Here is a 19,163-nt window from a genome sequence, read left to right as displayed (position 1 = left end):
CTGAGAGAGAGGGGTTCATACAGACACACTGACTGACTGGACACTCCAGAACATTAACACTGCACTGAGAGAGAGGGGTTCATACAGACACACTGACTGGACACTCCAGTACAGTAACACTGCACTGAGAGAGAGGGGTTCATACAGACACCCTGAATGACTGGACACTCCAGTACATTAACACTGCACTGAGAGAGAGGGGTTCATACAGACACACTGACTGACTGGACACTCCAGTATATTAACAGTGTACTGAGAAAGAGGGGTTAAAATAGACTTTAATGGTGAGGACTTTGGTCTGCTCTATCTGATTATGCAATGTCATCACATAGGAAAAGTCTAAAGTCCCTGTTGTTGTAAACTGACTCACACAAACCTTGGCTGCACACCTCCCAGCACCAGTACTGCACACACCAGTATCACCAGTATCTCCCGGTAGAAAGACACAGACAGATACAGCCTCTCACACACAGGAAGGACAGACAGGACGGGAATTCTGAAGAGAGACCAGGAGAGAGCAATGGAGACTCTGTCAGTCACTTCATCCTTGATCAGGTTAGTCATATAGCTGTGTGTGATCGGTGAGTGTTGGAGCTGTGTGTTCTGTGTGTGATCGGTGAGTGTTGGAGCTGTGTGTGTGATCGGTGAGTGTTTTAGCTGTGTGTGTTCTGTGTGAGTGTTGTAGCTGTGTGTTCTGTGTGTGATCGGTGAGTGTTGTAGCTGTGTGTGTGATTGGTGAGTGTTGTAGCTGTGTGTGTGATCGGGAGAGTGTTGTAGCTGTGTGTGTGGTCGGGAGAGTGTTGTAGCTGTGTGTGTGATTGGTGAGTGTTGTAGCTGTGTGTGTGATCGGGTGAGTGTTGTAGCTGTGTGTGTGATCAGTGAGTGTTGGAGCTGTGTGTGTGATTGGTGAGTGTTGTAGCTGTGTGTGTGATCAGGTGAGTGTTGTAGCTGTGTGTGTTATCAGTGAGTGTTGGAGCTGTGTGTGTGGTCGGGTGAGTGTTGTAGCTGTGTGTGTGATCAGTGAGTGTTGTAGCTGTGTGTGTGGTCGGGAGAGTGTTGTAGCTGTGTGTTCTGTGTGTGATCGGTGAGTGTTGTAGCTGTGTGTGTGATCAGTGAGTGTTGTAGCTGTGTGTGTGGTCGGGAGAGTGTTGTAGCTGTGTGTTCTGTGTGTGATCGGTGAGTGTTGTAGCTGTGTGTGTGATCAGTGAGTGTTGGAGCTGTGTGTGTGGTCGGGAGACTGTTGTAGCTGTGTGTGTGATCAGTGAGTGTTGTAGCTGTGTGTGTGGTCGGGAGAGTGTTGTAGCTGTGTGTTCTGTGTGTGATTGGTGAGTGTTGTAGCTGTATGTGTGATCAGGTGAGTGTTGTAGCTGTGTGTGTGATTGGTGAGTGTTGTAGCTGTGTGTGTGATCGGGAGAGTGTTGTAGCTGTGTGTGTGATCGGGAGAGTGTTGTAGCTGTGTGTGTGATTGGTGAGTGTTGTAGCTGTGTGTGTGATTGGTGAGTGTTGTAGCTGTGTGTGTGATCGGGAGAGTGTTGTAGCTGTGTGTGTGATCGGGAGAGTGTTGTAGCTGTGTGTGTGATCGGGTGAGTGTTGGAGCTGTGTGTGTGATCGGGAGAGTGTTGTAGCTGTGTGTGTGGTCGGGAGAGTGTTGTAGCTGTGTGTGTGATCGGGTGAGTGTTGTAGCTGTGTGTGTGATCGGGTGAGTGTTGTAGCTGTGTGTTCTGTGTGTGATCGGGTGAGTGTTGTAGCTGTGTGTGTGATCAGTGAGTGTTGTAGCTGTGTGTTCTGTGTGTGATCGGGTGAGTGTTGTAGCTGTGTGTTCTGTGTGTGATCGGTGAGTGTTGTAGCTGTGTGTGATCGGTGAGTGTTGTAGCTGTGTGTGATCGGTGAGTGTTGTAGCTGTGTGTTCTGTGTGTGATCGGGTGAGTGTTGTAGCTGTGTGTGATCGGGTGAGTGTTGTAGCTGTGTGTGATCGGGTGAGTGTTGGAGCTGTGTGTGTGATCGGGAGAGTGTTGTAGCTGTGTGTGTGGTCGGGAGAGTGTTGTAGCTGTGTGTGTGATCGGGTGAGTGTTGTAGCTGTGTGTGTGATCGGGTGAGTGTTGTAGCTGTGTGTTCTGTGTGTGATCGGGTGAGTGTTGTAGCTGTGTGTGTGATCAGTGAGTGTTGTAGCTGTGTGTTCTGTGTGTGATCGGGTGAGTGTTGTAGCTGTGTGTTCTGTGTGTGATCGGTGAGTGTTGTAGCTGTGTGTGATCGGTGAGTGTTGTAGCTGTGTGTGATCGGTGAGTGTTGTAGCTGTGTGTTCTGTGTGTGATCGGGTGAGTGTTGTAGCTGTGTGTGATGGGGTGAGTGTTGTAGCTGTGTGTGATCGGGTGAGTGTTGTAGCTGTGTGTGTGATCGGGTGAGTGTTGTAGCTGTGTGTGATCGGGTGAGTGTTGTAGCTGTGTGTGTGATCGGGTGAGTGTTGTAGCTGTGTGTGTGATTGGTGAGTGTTGTAGCTGTGTGTTCTGTGTGTGATTGGTGAGTGTTGTAGCTGTGTGTTCTGTGTGTGATTGGTGAGTGTTGAAGCTGTGTGTGTGATCGGGTGAGTGTTGTAGCTGTGTGTGTGATCGGATGAGTGTTGTAGCTGTGTGTGTGATTGGTGAGTGTTGTAGCTGTGTGTGTGATCGGGTGAGTGTTGTAGCTGTGTGTGTGATTGGTGAGTGTTGTAGCTGTGTGTGTGATCGGGTGAGTGTTGTAGCTGTGTGTGTGATTGGTGAGTGTTGTAGCTGTGTGTGTGATCGGGAGAGTGTTGTAGCTGTGTGTGTGATCGGGAGAGTGTTGTAGCTGTGTGTGTGATCGGGAGAGTGTTGTAGCTGTGTGTTCAGGTGTGTCAGTCAGTGAAGAGACTGAACAGGTAAGTGGCCTGACCTGCTGCTTGCTGCACCTGACAAACATGTCACTCACAGACACAACCCCTCTCTCCCCTCTGTCACAGGTCGGTCTCTCGGAGAGTGTGGTCGCCCCCCCAGCGCCCATTTCGGGTGTGCACCCACGACCGCACCGTCAGGAAGGGCGTGACAGCAGGAACTCTGGGAGAACTGAAAGAGAGGGTGAGAGAGCAAAGGGTTCAGTGTCTGTTCAGAGTGTCTTTCAGTCACTGTGAGTGTGTGTGTCTGTCACTGTGAGAGGGTGTGTCTGTCACTGTGAGTGTATGTGTCTGTCACTGTGAGTGTGTGTGTCTGTCACTGTGAGAGGGTGTGTCTGTCACTGTGAGTGTGTGTGTCTGTCACTGTGAGTGTGTGTGTCTGTCACTGTGAGTGTGTGTGTCAGTCAGTTACTCTGAGAGTGTGTGTATGTCACTGTGAGAGTGTGTGTGTCAGTCACTGTGAGAGTGTGTGTGTCTGTCACTGTGAGTGTGTCAGTCAGTCACTCTGAGAGTGTGAGTCAGTCACTGTGAGTGTGTGTGTCAGTCAGTTACTCTGAGAGTGTGTGTCTGTCACTGTGAGAGTGTGTGTGTCAGTCACTGTGAGAGTGTGAGTCAGTCACTGTGAGTGTGTGTGTCAGTCAGTTACTCTGAGAGTGTGAATCAGTCACTGTGAGTGTGTGTGTCAGTCAGTTACTCTGAGAGTGTGAATCAGTCACTGTGAGTGTGTGTGTCAGTCAGTTACTCTGAGAGTGTGAATCAGTCACTGTGAGTGTGTGTGTCAGTCAGTTACTCTGAGAGTGTGTGTCAGTCACTGTGAGAGTGTGTGTGTCAGTCACTCTGAGAGTGTGAGTCAGTCACTGTGTGTGTGTCAGTCAGTTACTCTGAGAGTGTGTGTCTGTCACTGTGAGAGTGTGTGTGTCAGTCACTGTGAGAGTGTGTGTGTCAGTCACTGTGTGTGTCAGTCAGTCACTCTGAGAGTGTGAGTCAGTCACTGTGAGTGTGTGTGTCAATCAGTTACTCTGAGAGTGTGAGTCAGTCACTGTGAGTGTGTGTGTCAGTCAATTACTCTGAGAGTGTGTGTCTGTCACTGTGAGAGTGTGTGTGTCAGTCACTGTGAGAGTGTGTGGATTAGTCACCAGTGTATCAGTCAGTCAGTGAGTGGATTAGTCACCAGTGTATTGGTCAGTCAGTGTGTAGATTAGTCACCAGTGTATCAGTCAGTCAGTGAGTGGATTAGTCACCAGTGTATCAGTCAGTCAGTGAGTGGATTAGTCACCAGTGTGCTGGTCAGCCAGTGTGTGGATTGGTCAGTCAGTGTGTGGATTAGTCACCAGTGTGCTGGTCAGTCAGTGAGTGGATCAGTCACCAGTGTGCTGGTCAGTCAGTCAGTGTGTGGATCAGTCACCAGTGTGCTGGTCAGTCAGTGAGTGGATCAGTCACCAGTGTGCTGGTCAGTCAGTGTGCTGGTCACCAGTGTGGTGGTCAGTCAGTCAGTGTGTGGATTAGTCACCAGTGTGCTGGTCAGTCAGTGAGTGGATCAGTCACCAGTGTGGTGGTCAGTCAGTCAGTGTATGGATTAGTCACCAGTGTGCTGGTCAGTCAGTGAGTGGATCAGTCACCAGTATGCTGGTCAGTCAGTCAGTGTGTGGATTAGTCACCAGTGTGTCAGTCACTCAGTGTGTGGATTAGTCACCAGTGTGTCAGTCACTCAGTGTGTTGATTAGTCACCAGTGTGCTGGTCAGTCAGTGGTCAGGACTCTCTCAGGCTGCCGAAGTCCTCCTCCTGTCCTCTCTCCTCTCCCTGGTGTGTGAGGAGGGTTAGGGTCAGTGTGCTGGTCACCAGTGATGCTGGTCAGTCAGTGGTCAGGACTCTCTCTCCTCTCTCTCAGGCTGCCGAAGTCCTCCTCCTGTCCTCTCTCCTGTCTCTGGTGTGTGAGGAGGACGGGACGGAAGTCGAGTCGGACGACTTCCTGTCCTCCCTGCAGGACGGCGTGGCGCTCGTGGCACTGGAGCCCGGCCAGCGCTGGACGCCCAGCAAGGTGGGTGGGGGACGGGCCGCTGTGCCCTGGAGTCCGTCCGCTCCAGCCCTGGTCTGACCCGCCGCCTCGCAGCACGGACCCTCGCGTCAGCTCCAGGGGGGGCTGTCTGTGGGGAGTCTGCACGTTCTCCCCGAGTCCGCGCGGGGTCTTCCTGTGTGCTCCAGTTTGCTCCCACAAACTCCTACAGAGACAAGACGGGACACTCCTTGGTATCTGAGGAAACTGGTGTGAGTGTGAGTGTATGTGTGTGTCTGCTGTGTGCTGGTGTTTGTGTCTGCTCATTGTGTGTCTGTGTCCAGGCTGTGCCCTGTCTCTGTGTCTGGTGTGTGTGTCTCTATGTGTGTGTGTCCAGGCTGTACCCTGTCTCTGTGTCTGGTGTGTGTGTGTGTGTGTGTGTGTGTGTGTGTGTGTGTGTGTGTGTGTCTAGGCTGTACCCTGACGTTCACAGTGTTGATAGACTCCAGCTCCCTCAGGCCTGTACAGATAAAGCTGTTAGAGGATGGGTTAATAGATTGTAGATGAACTTCTCTCTCTTTCTCTCCCAGAAGGGTGCCCTCTCCTTTTCATCTGCGAACCACAAGCCTCGGAATACTAAAGATATTGCCAGAGTGACCTTTGACCTGTATCGCCTCTCACCTCGCGACATGTTCGGCAGTCTGAGCGTGAAGGCCACTTTCCAGGGGCTGTACTCCGTCAGTGCGGACTTCAAGTGCCTCGGACCCAAGAAAGTCCTGAGGTCTGTCCACTCAGTGTGTCTGTATGAACCCCTCTCTCTCAGTGCAGTGTTAATGTACTGGAGTGTCCAGTCAGTGTGTCTGTATGAACCCCTCTCTCTCAGTGCAGTGTTAATGTACTGGAGTGTCCAGTCAGTCAGTGTGTCTGTATGAACCCCTCTCTCTCAGTGCAGTGTTAATGTACTGGAGTGTCCAGTCAGTCAGTGTGTCTGTATGAACCCCTCTCTCTCAGTGCAGTGTTAATGTACTGGAGTGTCCAGTCAGTCAGGGTGTCTGTATGAACCCCTCTCTCTCAGTGCAGTGTTAATGTACTGGAGTGTCCAGTCAGTCAGTGTGTCTGTATGAACCCCTCTCTCTCAGTGCAGTGTTAATGTACTGGAGTGTCCAGTCAGTCAGTGTGTCTGTATGAACCCCTCTCTCTCAGTGCAGTGTTAATGTACTGGAGTGTCCAGTCAGTCAGTGTGTCTGTATGAACCCCTCTCTCTCAGTGCAGTGTTAATGTACTGGAGTGTCCAGTCAGTCAGTGTGTCTGTATGAACCCCTCTCTCTCAGTGCAGTGTTAATGTACTGGAGTGTCCAGTCAGTCAGTGTGTCTGTATGAACCCCTCTCTCTCAGTGCAGTGTTAATGGACTGGAGTGTCCAGTCAGTCAGTGTGTCTGTATGAACCCCTCTCTCTCTTAGGGAAGTCCTCCGTCTTTCCTCCACTCTCCTCCAAGCTCTGGGTCACCTGCTGATGGCGTCAGCCTCTCTGATTCGCCGCGTCATCGAAGGTGCGGACCAATGGCACGATCCCGCGGACCTGCAGGAGAGCTGGGACTGAGCGTCGACCACGATCCCACTGCCACAGAGCTCCGATCCCGTCTCCCTCGATGCCCTGCGGGAACTGCGCCCGTGCTCGCACTGTCTTCCTTGGCCCTGGTGCTCTGTCGTCCTGCTGTGCAGTCTGTGTGCGGAGAAGTGTGCTCTGGGCTGGTTGTGGTATGAGATGCAGGCATTGCAGTGTCACCCACCCAGGACACAGACACACTCCCACCCCAGGGCCAGTTTTCCCAGAGGCCAATCAACCTACCAGCATGTCTTTGAACTCTGAACCAGCAAGTGGGAGGAAACCCACTGGCAGAACATGCAAACTCCACACAGACAGCACCCCAGGCCTGGAGTTGAACCCAGGGCCCCAGCGCTCTGAGGGAGCAATCCTGGCCACTGCGCCATCCCCTGCCGCCCAGATTGACTTAATCTCCATATTCAAGGACCTGTATTCAGATAATTACTCCTTATCTATTGGGTCGATACTTTTGTCTAAAGCAAATTACGTTTGCCCAATTTTGCAGAGCTGGGTACTTTCATTCGAGTGACATGTCTCGCTCAAGGGAACAACAGCAGAGTCTCACCTGGGATTTGAGCCCACAACCCTCCTGGGGTTTTCAGCATTTAAAACCAAGAACAGGAGGCTCTTCTTTACACAGAGGGTGGTGGAGGTGGGGAACAAGCTGCCCAGCCATGTTGTTGAAGCCAATACCCTGGCTTGTCAATAATCTACAAAGTACCAAAGAGGCTGTATGGGCTGTATGAAAATCTATTTTCTTACAGATTGAAATAATAAAACACAAAAATAACCTACCCAACACTAGAGCAAACAGATATTTTGCTTGTGTCAGTTTGTGTGTCTCTTTGCGTGAGTGTGTCTATATATCTGACACTATGTGTCTGTGTGTGAGTGTGTATGGAGGTGTGTGTCATAATATTTGGGTCAGACTGTTTAGAGTCAGACAAAATCAAAAACTCCATATATCCACAAGGCCAAAGACAGATTTTTTAAACTCAAGCGTATGTTCATGATGCCGTCTAAATCTGAAGGTCATATTACTGCTGTTGCCGTGTTTGTTTTTGTAAACAAACCTTGTGCAGAAAAGAGAGTGACCAGAGTCCGTCGCAGTCTCTCTTTCCGGTTCCGGCCGCACACACTTCCGCCCTGACGGCGAGCTCGCTCGGCTAGCGCCCCATCCCCCCCCTCCCCCCCCTCCCCCCCCTTAGTCTTCCTCACAGTGCGCAGGCGCGATCCCAAGACCCGGCGAGCATCTTCGTGTTCTTCACACCCCCCAGTGCGCATGCGCGCTGCCAAGAGCCGTCTCGCCTCTGCCCTCGAGGTCGGGTTTTCGGCGGGAAGGTGCGCGTGAGCGAGGCGCCCTCTCCGAGCGCGGACACAACTGACGAGTTTTTATCACTTTATTTCACTTACTTTTCCACCCCAGAGCCTTCCTACCCCCAGAGACCGGGTACGTGACGCCGCTCACTTCCTCTTTTCGTACTGGTTTTAGTAGGTCGCGCTTATCCTTCGTTTTTTTTTCATTTTAGTTTTTTTTTTTTCGTGAAGGGTAGCGCGGTTTTTAGATTACGTGTCAGCCCGATGTCTGTAAAGGCGCATTTTGATCCAAACCGACAGACTGAGGAGGCCCCGGCGTGTTTTTGACACAGAAACGGCTCACCGTCAGTAATACTGTGGGGAGCGGGCGGTCTGGACTGTAACAGGCGCCCGGGTAATATTGAACATGAAGATCAAGACCTGCCCTGGTTCGGTTACTGAAGCAGACCCAGTCATTTACTCAGTCAAATAAGAAAATGCATCTTTTTTTAAACAATGGAATTTTGTATTTTATCAAAGGAAATTAATGCAATATTCATTCATGACTTACTACCATTATAAAAATCTTGTATAATAATTAAAATAAGCACTTTCTTAGACCTTGACATTGAAAAGTCCTAGAAGGTTGTCAAAAAGAGCTGTTCCATCCATCCTCTCACAGCCTCATCCAATACAGGGTCAGGAGAGCTGGAGTCTATCAGCACTGTAGGCTACAGGGTACAGAGACAGGGTACAGCCTGGACACACACACACCAGACACAGAGACAGAGTACAGCCTGGACACACACACACACACCAGACACAGAGACAGGGTACAGCCTGGACACAGACACACACACCAGACACAGAGACAGAGTACAGCCTGGACACAGACACACACACACACCAGACACAGAGACAGGGTACAGCCTGGACACACACACACACACTCACACCAAGACTTTGAACTGTGAGAGGAAACGAGAACACCTGGAGGAAACCCACAGGGGGAACATGCAAACTCCACACAGACAGCACCCCAGTTCTGGAGTTGAACCCCAGTCCCCAGCGCTCTGTGGGAGCAATCTTGGCCACTGCCCCACCCTGCTGCGTTACAGAGATGTTTCTTTTCTGGGAGGAATCGCGTTTCTGTAAACAGCATGTACTCGTGCTTGAAGCTGGCGACAGGCTGCTGGCGGCCGCAGAGCGAGGCAGAGGAGGGAGCAGAGTCTCACCGGCCCCGTCTGTGTCCTTCCTCCCCTCCCCAGCGCCGCAGTGACCTGGCCATGGACTGGTTCCACTGCAACAGCTGCTTCCGCGCAGAGGGGCCCGGCTTCTGCGTGTCCAGCTGTGGGCACATCTTCTGTGGAGGGGCCTGTGCCACTCCAGGTACCGCCGGGCAGGCCCGCCGGGACAGCTCTCAGGAGGCTGGGGTACCACCGGCAGAGCCCCACCTCACTCCCCGACTGGCTGACACCCCCACTGACTCACTCCCTGACTGGCTGACACACTGAGGACTCGCACTCCGACTGGCTGACACCCCCACTGACTCACTCCCTGACTGGCTGACACACTGAGGACTCTCACTCCGACTGACTGACACCCCCACTGACTCACTCCCTGACTGGCTGACACACTGAGGACTCGCACCCCCACTGGCTGACACCCCCACTGACTCACTCCCTGACTGGCTGACACACTGAGGACTCGCACTCCGACTCGCTGACACCCCCACTGACTCACTCCCTGACTGGCTGACACACTGAGGACTCGCACTCCGACTGGCTGACACCCCCACTGACTCACTCCCTGACTGGCTGACACACTGAGGACTCTCACTCTGACTGGCTGACACCCCCACTGACTCACTCCCTGACTGGCTGACACACTGAGGACTCTCACTCTGACTGGCTGACACCCCCACTGACTCACTCCCTGACTGGCTGACACACTGAGGACTCTCACTCTGACTGGCTGACACCCCCACTGACTCACTCCCTGACTGGCTGACACACTGAGGACTCTCACTCCGACTGACTGACACCCTGACTGACACCCCGAGGACTCTCGCCCTGACGGTCACGCGGATGTGAGCTGGTTGTTCCTGAGCCCCTCCTGTGTGAGTGTGTGTGTGTGTGTCTCCTGCAGACAAGTGCAGAGTGTGCGGAGCGGCCTGCAGGTACCTCCAGCTGTCCGGCAAGGTGAGCACAGCGCTGGCGCCGCTGCCCTCGGGGCGGGGGTTGCGCCCGTGTCTCTCACTGCCTGTCCTCTGCTCCGTCCCGCAGCTCAAGCCCGAGGAGCAGGTGTATTTTAAAGACCTGGGGGAGCTGTGCAGAGGCCGCCTGCAGCACATCTCCAAGGTCAGTCCCTGTCCCCCTCTGTCTCTGAGGGGGGACCCCCCAGGAATATTACAACCAGACTCCTCTGCACCTCTATAGCGCCTTTCTGGACACTCCTCCCCTCTCCCGGCGCTGTCCAGTACTGGGGATCCCCTCCACCCCCCCAGTGTGATGATGCTCCAGCTCTCCGTGGGGAGGAGAGCAGAGTGATGAGGCCAGTTCAGAGAGGGGGGTGATCAGGAGGCCATGACTGGTAAAGACCAGGGGGAGTCTGTCCAGGACACTGGGGTCACACCCCTACTCTTTCTGAGAGACACCCTGGGGTCTTGACTGACCACAGAGGCAGGACCTCAGTTTTACGTCTCATCTGAAGGACGGCGCCTTGTTTACAGTCTAGTGTCCCCGTCACTGTGCTGGGGCGTTAGGACCCACACAGCCTGCAGGGTGAGCACCCCCTACTGGCCCCACTGGGTCTCCCACCCAGGTACTGGCCAGGCTCACACTGCTGAGCTTCAGGGGGCTGTCAGCTGTGAGCTGCAGGGCGCTACAGCTGCTGGCTGTGAAAACCCAAGCCACTTCAGGAGCCCGGGGCAGCAGCCCCATGACTCGCTCACTCCCTGTCCCAGCAGTCTTCATTCCCGTGTTTGTGACCCACAGACTCAGGGGGGAGGAGCCCCCACTGGCCGGGTCGCTCACTAACCGTCTCCCTCATACCGGCGCCTCCGGGGGTCACACGCACCCTGGTTTCTGTCTCCTGTCAATTCCTGCGCGCCGCACTGGTCTAGAGGACTTCGTGTGAGTGACCTGGGGCTCTCTCCTGCCGGCCCTGCAGGTCTCCGCCTTCCAGCGCAGCCACAGGGAGAGAGCGGTGGCCTTCTTCAAGCACCGGCACTGCGAGCTGGAGAAGCAGCTGGAGCAGCTGCACAAGGACAGACACAGGTTCTAGACCTCTCTCCCAGTGCAGTGTTGATGTACTGGAGTGTCCAGTCAGTGTGTCTGTATGAACCCCTCTCTCTCAGTGCAGTGTTAATGTACTGGAGTGTCCAGTCAGTCAGTGTGTCTGTATGAACCCCTCTCTCTCAGTGCAGTGTTAATGTACTGGAGTGTCCAGTCAGTGTGTCTGTATGAACCCCTCTCTCTCAGTGCAGTGTTAATGTACTGGAGTGTCCAGTCAGTGTGTCTGTATGAACCCCTCTCTCTCAGTGCAGTGTTAATGTACTGGAGTGTCCAGTCAGTCAGTGTGTCTGTATGAACCCCTCTCTCTCAGTGCAGTGTTAATGTACTGGAGTGTCCAGTCAGTCAGTGTGTCTGTATGAACCCCTCTCTCTCAGTGCAGTGTTAATGTACTGGAGTGTCCAGTCAGTCAGTGTGTCTGTATGAACCCCTCTCTCTCAGTGCAGTGTTAATGTGTCCAGTGTCCAGTCAGTGAGTGTGTTGATCTTTTTTTCTCAGGGAGGTCTCTGAACTGAGAAAGCAGATCTCGGAGATGAAGAAGCTTTTATCTCAGAGCAGGGTGTGTTGTACAATTTAATTCCCCCCCCCCCCTTCCTACTACAGTGTCCAGTCAGCCATTTTCTCTTGGATTAATTCCTCTCTCATTTCTTGCTTTTAGATCTCACCTCTACCTTTGCAAGCAAACAGGTATTGGTGTTAATTGCAATTGCTATAAAGTAATAATATTAGTATATTAGAATGTGGCAGTTATGATTGTGAGCTCTTCTCTTTTGTTTGCACAATGTGTGGCAATGTGCTTTTCTTGATTTAGTTTAAAAAAAGAACATTCTTCTGTGCTTTACTTTCAGGTCCAAGGACAGGTAATGAGATAATGACAGTGAAAGCTGATGAGTTTCATTTTTTTTGTTGACAAAGGGTCAGTTCTCAAATATCAGTACATGGACATCTCCATTCGGTGTGATAGCACACTATAACGCTTCAGGGTTCACGTGGGCACCCTCACCACTGCCACATAGGTCAGCCCCCACCATCAGGGACTCGAACCTGGGCCTCCAGCATCACTCAACAGGGACCCAGCCGCTTGAGCCAAAGGGAGATCTCCCCTCAGCCCGGCGGCTGCAGTCCCTCTAATCCACAGGGAAGGGCGGTGACGTCACCACGCTGGTTAGCCGGCTCTCTCAAGCGATGGAGGCCGTATGCGTTACAGCGCACGGGACCCAGCTTGTGTCTGTCACCCTGTTATTAATAACAACACTGCTGTAGATTCTCCACCACTCTTCATCCTCCACTGTAACACTTCTCATGCACTTTTCATCCCTCAGTATAACACTTCTCATGGATTCCAGATCGCTTCACCACTTAGGTGCCGTGTCCCCCTTCCTGGATGACAATCAGCAGACATTATGCACCAGCAGCCCCACTGCATGGATCAGGGGGATGAGGGAGAAAAATGTTGCATCGGTTTGACTAAGGGGAAGTAGTGGTACAGTGTCTCTGAGAGAAAGGAGTGTAGCTGGAGACTGTAGTGACAGTGACGCAGTGTCTCCGAGAGACAGGAGTGTAGCTGGAGACTGTAGTAACAACAAATACAGTGTCTGTGAGAGACAGGAGTGTAGCTGGAGACTGTAGTGACAGTGACACTGTGTCTCCGAGAGACAGGAGTGTAGCTGGGGACTGTAGTGACAGTGACGCAGTGTCTCCGAGAGACAGGAGTGTAGCTGGAGACTAGTGACAGTGACGCAGTGTCTCCAAGAGACAGGAGTGTAGCTGGGGACTGTAGTGAGAGTGACACTGTGTCTCCAAGAGACAGGAGTGTAGCTGGAGACTGTAGTGAGATTGACACTGTGTCTCCGAGAGACAGGAGTGTAGCTGGAGACTGTAGTGACAGTGACGCAGTGTCTCCGAGAGACAGGAGTGTAGCTGGGGACTGTAGTGAGATTGACACTGTGTCTCCGAGTGATAGGAGTGTAGCTGGAGACTAGTGACAGTGACGCAGTGTCTCCAGGTGACAGGAGTGTAGCTGGAGACTGTAGTGACAGTGATGCAGTGTCTCCGAAAGACAGGAGTGTAGCTGGGGACTGTAGTGACAGTGACACTGTGTCTCCGAGAGACAGGAGTGTAGTTGGAGACTGTAGTGACAGTGACGCAGTGTCTCCGAGAGACAGGAGTGTAGCTGGGGACTGTAGTGACAGTGACGCAGTGTCTCCGAGAGACAGGAGTGTAGCTGGAGACTGTAGTGACAGTGACGCAGTGTCTCCGAGAGACAGGAGTGTAGCTGGAGACTGTAGTAACAACAAATACAGTGTCTGTGAGAGACAGGAGTGTAGCTGGAGACTGTAGTGACAGTGACACTGTGTCTCCGAGAGACAGGAGTGTAGCTGGAGACTGTAGTGACAGTGACGCAGTGTCTCCAAGAGACAGGAGTGTAGCTGGGGACTGTAGTGACAGTGACACTGTGTCTCCAAGAGACAGGAGTGTAGCTGGAGACTGTAGTGAGATTGACACTGTGTCTCCGAGAGACAGGAGTGTAGCTGGAGACTGTAGTGACAGTGACGCAGTGTCTCCGAGAGACAGGAGTGTAGCTGGAGACTGTAGTGAGATTGACACTGTGTCTCCGAGTGATAGGAGTGTAGCTGGAGACTAGTGACAGTGACGCAGTGTTTCCAGGTGACAGGAGTGTAGCTGGAGACTGTAGTGACAGTGACGCAGTGTCTTCGAGAGACAGGAGTGTAGCTGGAGACTGTAGTGACAGTGACACTGTGTCTCTGAGAGACAGGAGTGTAGCTGGAGACTGTAGTGACAGTGACACTGTGTCTCCAGGTGACAGGAGTGTAGCTGGGGACTGTAGTGACAGTGACACTGTGTCGCCGAGAGACAGGAGTGTAGCTGGAGACTGTAGTGACAGTGAAGGAGTGTCTCTTAGAGACGGGAGTGTACCTGGGGACTGTAGTGACAGTGACACTGTGTCTCCGAGAGACAGGAGTGTAGCTGGAGACTGTAGTGACAGTGACACTGTGTCTCCGAGAGACAGGAGTGTAGCTGGAGACTAGTGACAGTGACACTGTGTCTCAGAGAGACAGGAGTGTAGCTGGGGACTGTAGTGACAGTGACACTGTGTCTCCGAGAGACAGGAGTGTAGCTGGAGACTAGTGACAGTGACACTGTGTCTCCGAGAGACAGGAGTGTAGCTGGAGACTAGTGACAGTGACACTGTGTCTCCGAGAGACAGGAGTGTAGTTGGAGACTGTAGTGACAGTGACACTGTGTCTCCGAGAGACAGGAGTGTAGTTGGATACTGTAGTGACAGTGACGCAGTGTCTCCGAGAGACAGGAGTGTAGCTGGAGACTGTAGTGACAGTGACACAGTGTCTCCAGGTGACAGGAGTGTAGCTGTAGTGACAGGAGAGAGGTGATTGTGTCAAACGCTGTGTCTCTCTTCCAGGCCCGACAGGCTGACTCGACCGGTGGCCATCACCTCTCCAGGTACTGACACCCCTCCGAAGCCCCCTGGCTTCCCGCACAATGTCATGGGTATGGTGCTGAAGGGTCTCTGAGAATCTAGATACAATGTGCAGCTCCTGGCAGTGTCAAAGGCCAGTTTCACAACAAGGGGATGCTGGCTGAGATGCAGTGGTCCCAGATTCAGTGGTCAAAGCAAACGCTCATGTAAATGATCAAGTGTCGATCCCCACAGGAGAGCCGTTGATGTGCAGTACCAGTCCACTAGTTGCTCCACCTCCTCTCTGTATGGTGCCTCATCGTGGTTACTGATGAGGCCCACCACTGTCGTGTCATCAGCAAACTTGATGATGTCATTTGCACTGTGCTTACCAGTGCAGTCATGAGTCATCAGCGTGTTATTTATGTTATGTTATTACATGTTACTGTTATTGCTATTGTGTTACTGTCAATTGTCTTATCTTCTGTCCTATTTATATAATGCACCTGAGTGACTAATGAGAAACACTTTTCATTATACTGTGCACCTGTGTAAGTTTAATGACAATAAAGTTGAATTGAATTGAACAGGAGTGGGCTGAGTTCACAGCCCTGGGGGGGTCTCCGGTGTTCATTATCATGGTACTAGAGATGTTGTTTCCAGTCCGCACTGTCTGAGGTCTCTCGGTCAGAAAGTCCAGGATCCAGTTACAGAGGGAGGTGTTAAGGTTCAGCAAGCTCAGTTTTTCTATCAGTTTCTGGGGGGTGATTGTGTTGAATGCTGAGCTGAAGTCTATGAACAGCGTTCTTACACAAGCGTCCCACTTATCCAGAAGGGACGGGGCCAGGTGAAGGGCGAGGGATACGGCATCATGGGTAGACCGGCTGGGACGATGCGCGAGCTGGAGGGCGCCCAGAGGGGTGGGGAGTCATGTGACCCATGACCGGCCTCTCGAGGCACTTCGTGATAACTGGTGTGAGCGCCACAAGCCGATAGGCACTGAGACAGGACACAGTAGACTTCTTCGGCACTGGTACAGTCATGCTGGTCCTGAAACAGACAGGGATGACCGCCTGGCCCAGGGAGATACTGGTCAGGTCCAGCAGCCTGACCTGGGTTAACTTCTGCTAGTGTCTCCCTCACATCAGGGCAGGAGGTATGGGCAGGAGGTATGGGCTTTCCCGCAGGCACTGTGTTTAGTGCCTCAGATCGCGCACAACCGTCATTCAGCACATCCGGAAGGGAGGCACCTCCCTCACCGGCGCGTGGAGGAGTCCCGTAGTCGGTACTGGCCTGGATACCTGGCCACAGGCGCCGCGGGTCTCTGGTGGCCGCGGGTCTTCCGCGCGCGGTTGCGCTTTGCCTCCCTGGTGGCGCCAGGCAGGTCGGCCCTGGCAGTCCCAAGGGCTTCCTGGTCACCTGATCTGAATGCTGCGCTGCGAGGTCTCGGCCCTGGTTTCTGGCTGGCCCGTGTGATGACGGATTTAGAGAGGGGGACATCATCTCCGCACTTGCTGATGAAGCTCGACGCAGGTGCTGCATACTCCTCTCGATTGATGTCGTTTTCATAGGTAGCGGCCTCCCTGCACATATTCCAGTGTGTGTGCTCAAACCAGTCCTGTAATGCTGAAGTGGCTCCCTCTGGCCATACCCTGATCTGTTTCAAAACCGGTTTGGCACGCTTGAGCAGCGGTCTGTATGTGGGTCTGTAACAGTGGGTCTCTGGGACGCCTTATTTGAACATTTACACAGGGAAACGTGTGTTGTGTATCGTCACCATTAAGAAATATTGGGTTAACCCAGTGAGCTTGAATGATTACTCTTTTCACCAAAGCTGTGCCTGAGAACAGAGAATTCGGTGCCTCTGTCCAGACCAACCGCTGGGGTATATTCTGCAGGAATCACTTCCAAGGGGGTGTTACGATTATTTATTTTACGTACTGATTATTACACTTGGTCATTTCCTGATCTTTTCTATGTTCGTACTTGTGACAGTGTGGCTTTCAGCATGCAGGTCGACCTGTAAACTCCTACATCCTGCGCCAAACACCAAACAGCTGCCTGAGCCCTTGAACCCCTGAGCCCCTCAGCCCCTGAACCCCTCAGCCCCTAAACCCCTGAGCCCCACTGTGGGTCCCCCTATTTCTGAGCCAGATCCTCAGTGTCCCGGGCCGGCCAGGCTCTCAGGTCCCCCTGCAGGGACGCAGACCCCTTCCCGAGCGCCCCATTTCGACACCTCCAGTCGTCCGCCTGTCCCCCAGGACTCCCTGCTGTTTCACTGTCTCTAGGGGGGCTGTCTTTGTGTGTGCTGACTGGGCTGAGTCTCCTGTTTCCCTGTTTCCCGCAGTGACTCCCAGGCCCCATGGCCTCGCAGACAGGTAAGAGAGACCAGGCCCCCCCAGGAGCTGCCCCCACACCTGCTGTCTCAGTCCAGAGTCTCCTCCACCGTCAGGGGGTAGAGATCGCTTCAAGGTGTGTCTTATCTTTCAGCCACTCCAACACTGACTCACTGGAGAGATACAGAGCCAACCTGTCTGACAATATTACTGTGAGTCTTACCCCCTCTCTCTCAGTGCAGTGTTAATGTACTGGAGTGTAGAGTCAGTGTGTCTGTATGAACCCCTCTCTCTCAGTGCAGTGTTAATGTACTGGAGTGTAGAGTCAGTGTATCTGTATGAACCCCTCTCTCTCAGTGCAGTGTTAATGTACTGGAGTGTCCAGTCAGTCAGTGTGTCTGTATGAACCCCTCTCTCTCAGTGCAGTGTTAATGTACTGGAGTGTCCAGTCAGTCAGTGTGTCTGTATGAACCCCTCTCTCTCAGTGCAGTGTTAATGTACTGGAGTGTCCAGTCAGTGTGTCTGTATGAACCCCTCTCTCTCAGTGCAGTGTTAATGTACTGGAGTGTAGAGTCAGTGTGTCTGTATGAACCCCTCTCTCTCAGTGCAGTGTTAATGTACTGGAGTGTCCAGTCAGTCAGTGTGTCTGTATGAACCCCTCTCTCTCAGTGCAGTGTTAATGTACTGGAGTGTAGAGTCAGTGTGTCTGTATGAACCCCTCTCTCTCAGTGCAGTGTTAATGTACTGGAGTGTCCAGTCAGTCAGTGTGTCTGTATGAACCCCTCTCTCTCAGTGCAGTGTTAATGTACTGGAGTGTCCAATCAGTCAGTGTGTCTGTATGAACCCCTCTCTCTCAGTGCAGTGTTAATGTACCGGAGTGTCCAGTCAGTGTGGGTGTGTATTGATTACTGTCTTTCTCAGTCTCCTAGCTCCTCCACCAGTATGTCAGGCAGAAGTACACCATATAATTTGACCTTCAGTGAGTATATGCATAAAAAATAAAGTATAAGAATTCAAAATTACAGATAAGACCCATGGAGAAATCTGAAGTTTGTATTTTAAATGTGCAGGAACTCCAACAAACTCAACAGGAAGTGCTGTTGTTTACAGGTAAAACTGCTTTTATTACTGTGTCATGTCTTATTCATATGAATTAATCCTCATTCAAATGAGGAGGTTTCTTGGGCTGGTGTGTTAGTGCTAGTGCTGTAGGGTACATACAGTCCGTGTTTGTATTGCTCTCTCTCTCAGGCCAGGCTCTCTGACTCCGTCTCTGTTCCAGTCCGGCTCAGTGTCCTGGCTCCACTCCCCTGTCAGTCAGCAGGCAGGGTCCAGATCTCAGTACAGTGGTAAGCAGCCTGTCTGTCTTCTCTCCTGCGTCTCCCTCTGTCTCGCGCCATGCGTCTGAGCACAAAACTGTTCTGCGTGTGTGGGGGTTTCCTCTGTGTCCTCAGCTGTCCTCCCGCAGTTCTGGGGACACACGGGGTGAATATTGGCCCTGGTGTGTCTGTGATGGACTGGTGTGTGTGGTGTCTCTGAGTCAGTGTCTGTGATGGACTGGTGCGTGTGGTGTGTGTCTCTGGGTCTGTGATGGACTGGTGTGTGGTGTGTGTCTCTGGGTCTGTGATGGACTGGTGTGTCTGGTGTGTCTCTGAGTCAGTGTCTGTGATGGACTGGTGCATGTGGTGTGTGTCTCTGGGTCTGTGATGGACTGGTGTGTGTGGTGTGTGTCTCTGGACTGTGTTCCGTCTCGCAGTCATGATGATAATCCTAACGAACAGTGCTCTGTTTCAGACACACCCACGAGATACGAGGGAGGCCTGGCGCTGTGAGGACACTGGCTGGCTCTCCGTCTCGCCCCACCCCAGGGGTCCCCAGCGTCCTCCCTTGCTCCATCACCCCGGGCACAGGGGACCGGGACCAGAACCACGTTTCAGTACCCGGCTGGACAGCCGGGATCTCGGGTCTCTAGTGCAACGGTCTGTCGCTGCTGCCACCATTGGGGACCCGCTGGTAACCCGGGGTTCTCCTACTGTCGCCCCCCCAGTTCTCCTCAGTGCCCTCAAGTGGCTCAATGGCTTGCCGCAGTCTTTAACTGCCACAGCGCCGGGCGACGTGTAGACCAATAAAGTGAAGGATCGGCACTAGGCGTCCCGTGTGGAGTGCGCAGCCTGGAGCTCTTCTTGACCCTGCTCCTCGGGTCCTGGAGCAAGAGCTCCCTTCTCGTTTTGTGTGTGTGTGTGTTGGGGGGAGAGGGGTGTGTGAAGAGTCTCTGAAGCAGGAGTGCAGCCCAG

The 19,163-nt window shown here is 52.7% G+C and overlaps 2 protein-coding genes across 4 annotated transcripts; both read left to right on the top strand.

The window, feature by feature from the left end:
- The first annotated feature begins 345 nt into the window (after window positions 1–345).
- Window positions 346–7,238, top strand: cideb (cell death inducing DFFA like effector b). Of its 2 annotated transcripts, none has more exons than XM_069188743.1 (5): window positions 346–555; window positions 2,975–3,089; window positions 4,795–4,944; window positions 5,493–5,680; window positions 6,361–7,238. In XM_069188743.1, exons 1-5 carry the CDS (start codon window positions 521–523, stop codon window positions 6,497–6,499), a joined length of 627 nt encoding a protein of 208 aa, XP_069044844.1. In that variant the 5' UTR covers window positions 346–520; the 3' UTR covers window positions 6,500–7,238. The 2 variants fall into 2 exon arrangements, with proteins under 2 accessions (XP_069044844.1, XP_069044843.1); XM_069188742.1 differs by having other exon boundaries at window positions 348–555; window positions 5,490–5,680.
- A 559-nt stretch (window positions 7,239–7,797) lies between these two features.
- Window positions 7,798–19,013, top strand: LOC138238374 (RING finger protein 212B-like). Of its 2 annotated transcripts, none has more exons than XM_069188731.1 (14): window positions 7,798–7,955; window positions 9,070–9,190; window positions 9,950–10,002; window positions 10,087–10,161; window positions 10,973–11,079; window positions 11,593–11,653; window positions 11,753–11,781; window positions 14,537–14,577; window positions 16,881–16,911; window positions 17,024–17,081; window positions 17,791–17,848; window positions 17,940–17,979; window positions 18,152–18,218; window positions 18,664–19,013. In XM_069188731.1, the coding sequence occupies exons 2-14, from the start codon at window positions 9,088–9,090 to the stop codon at window positions 18,988–18,990; spliced, it is 1,050 nt and encodes a 349-aa protein (XP_069044832.1). In that variant the 5' UTR covers window positions 7,798–7,955; window positions 9,070–9,087; the 3' UTR covers window positions 18,991–19,013. The 2 variants fall into 2 exon arrangements, with proteins under 2 accessions (XP_069044832.1, XP_069044833.1); XM_069188732.1 differs by having other exon boundaries at window positions 7,799–7,955; window positions 18,121–18,218; window positions 18,664–18,790.
- Window positions 19,014–19,163: the final 150 nt, after the last annotated feature.

Source organism: Lepisosteus oculatus, chromosome 4 (genome assembly GCF_040954835.1).
Source record: "Lepisosteus oculatus isolate fLepOcu1 chromosome 4, fLepOcu1.hap2, whole genome shotgun sequence".
NCBI classification, from domain to species: domain Eukaryota; kingdom Metazoa; phylum Chordata; class Actinopteri; order Semionotiformes; family Lepisosteidae; genus Lepisosteus; species Lepisosteus oculatus.
This window is presented reverse-complemented; position numbering and strand designations above follow the sequence as displayed.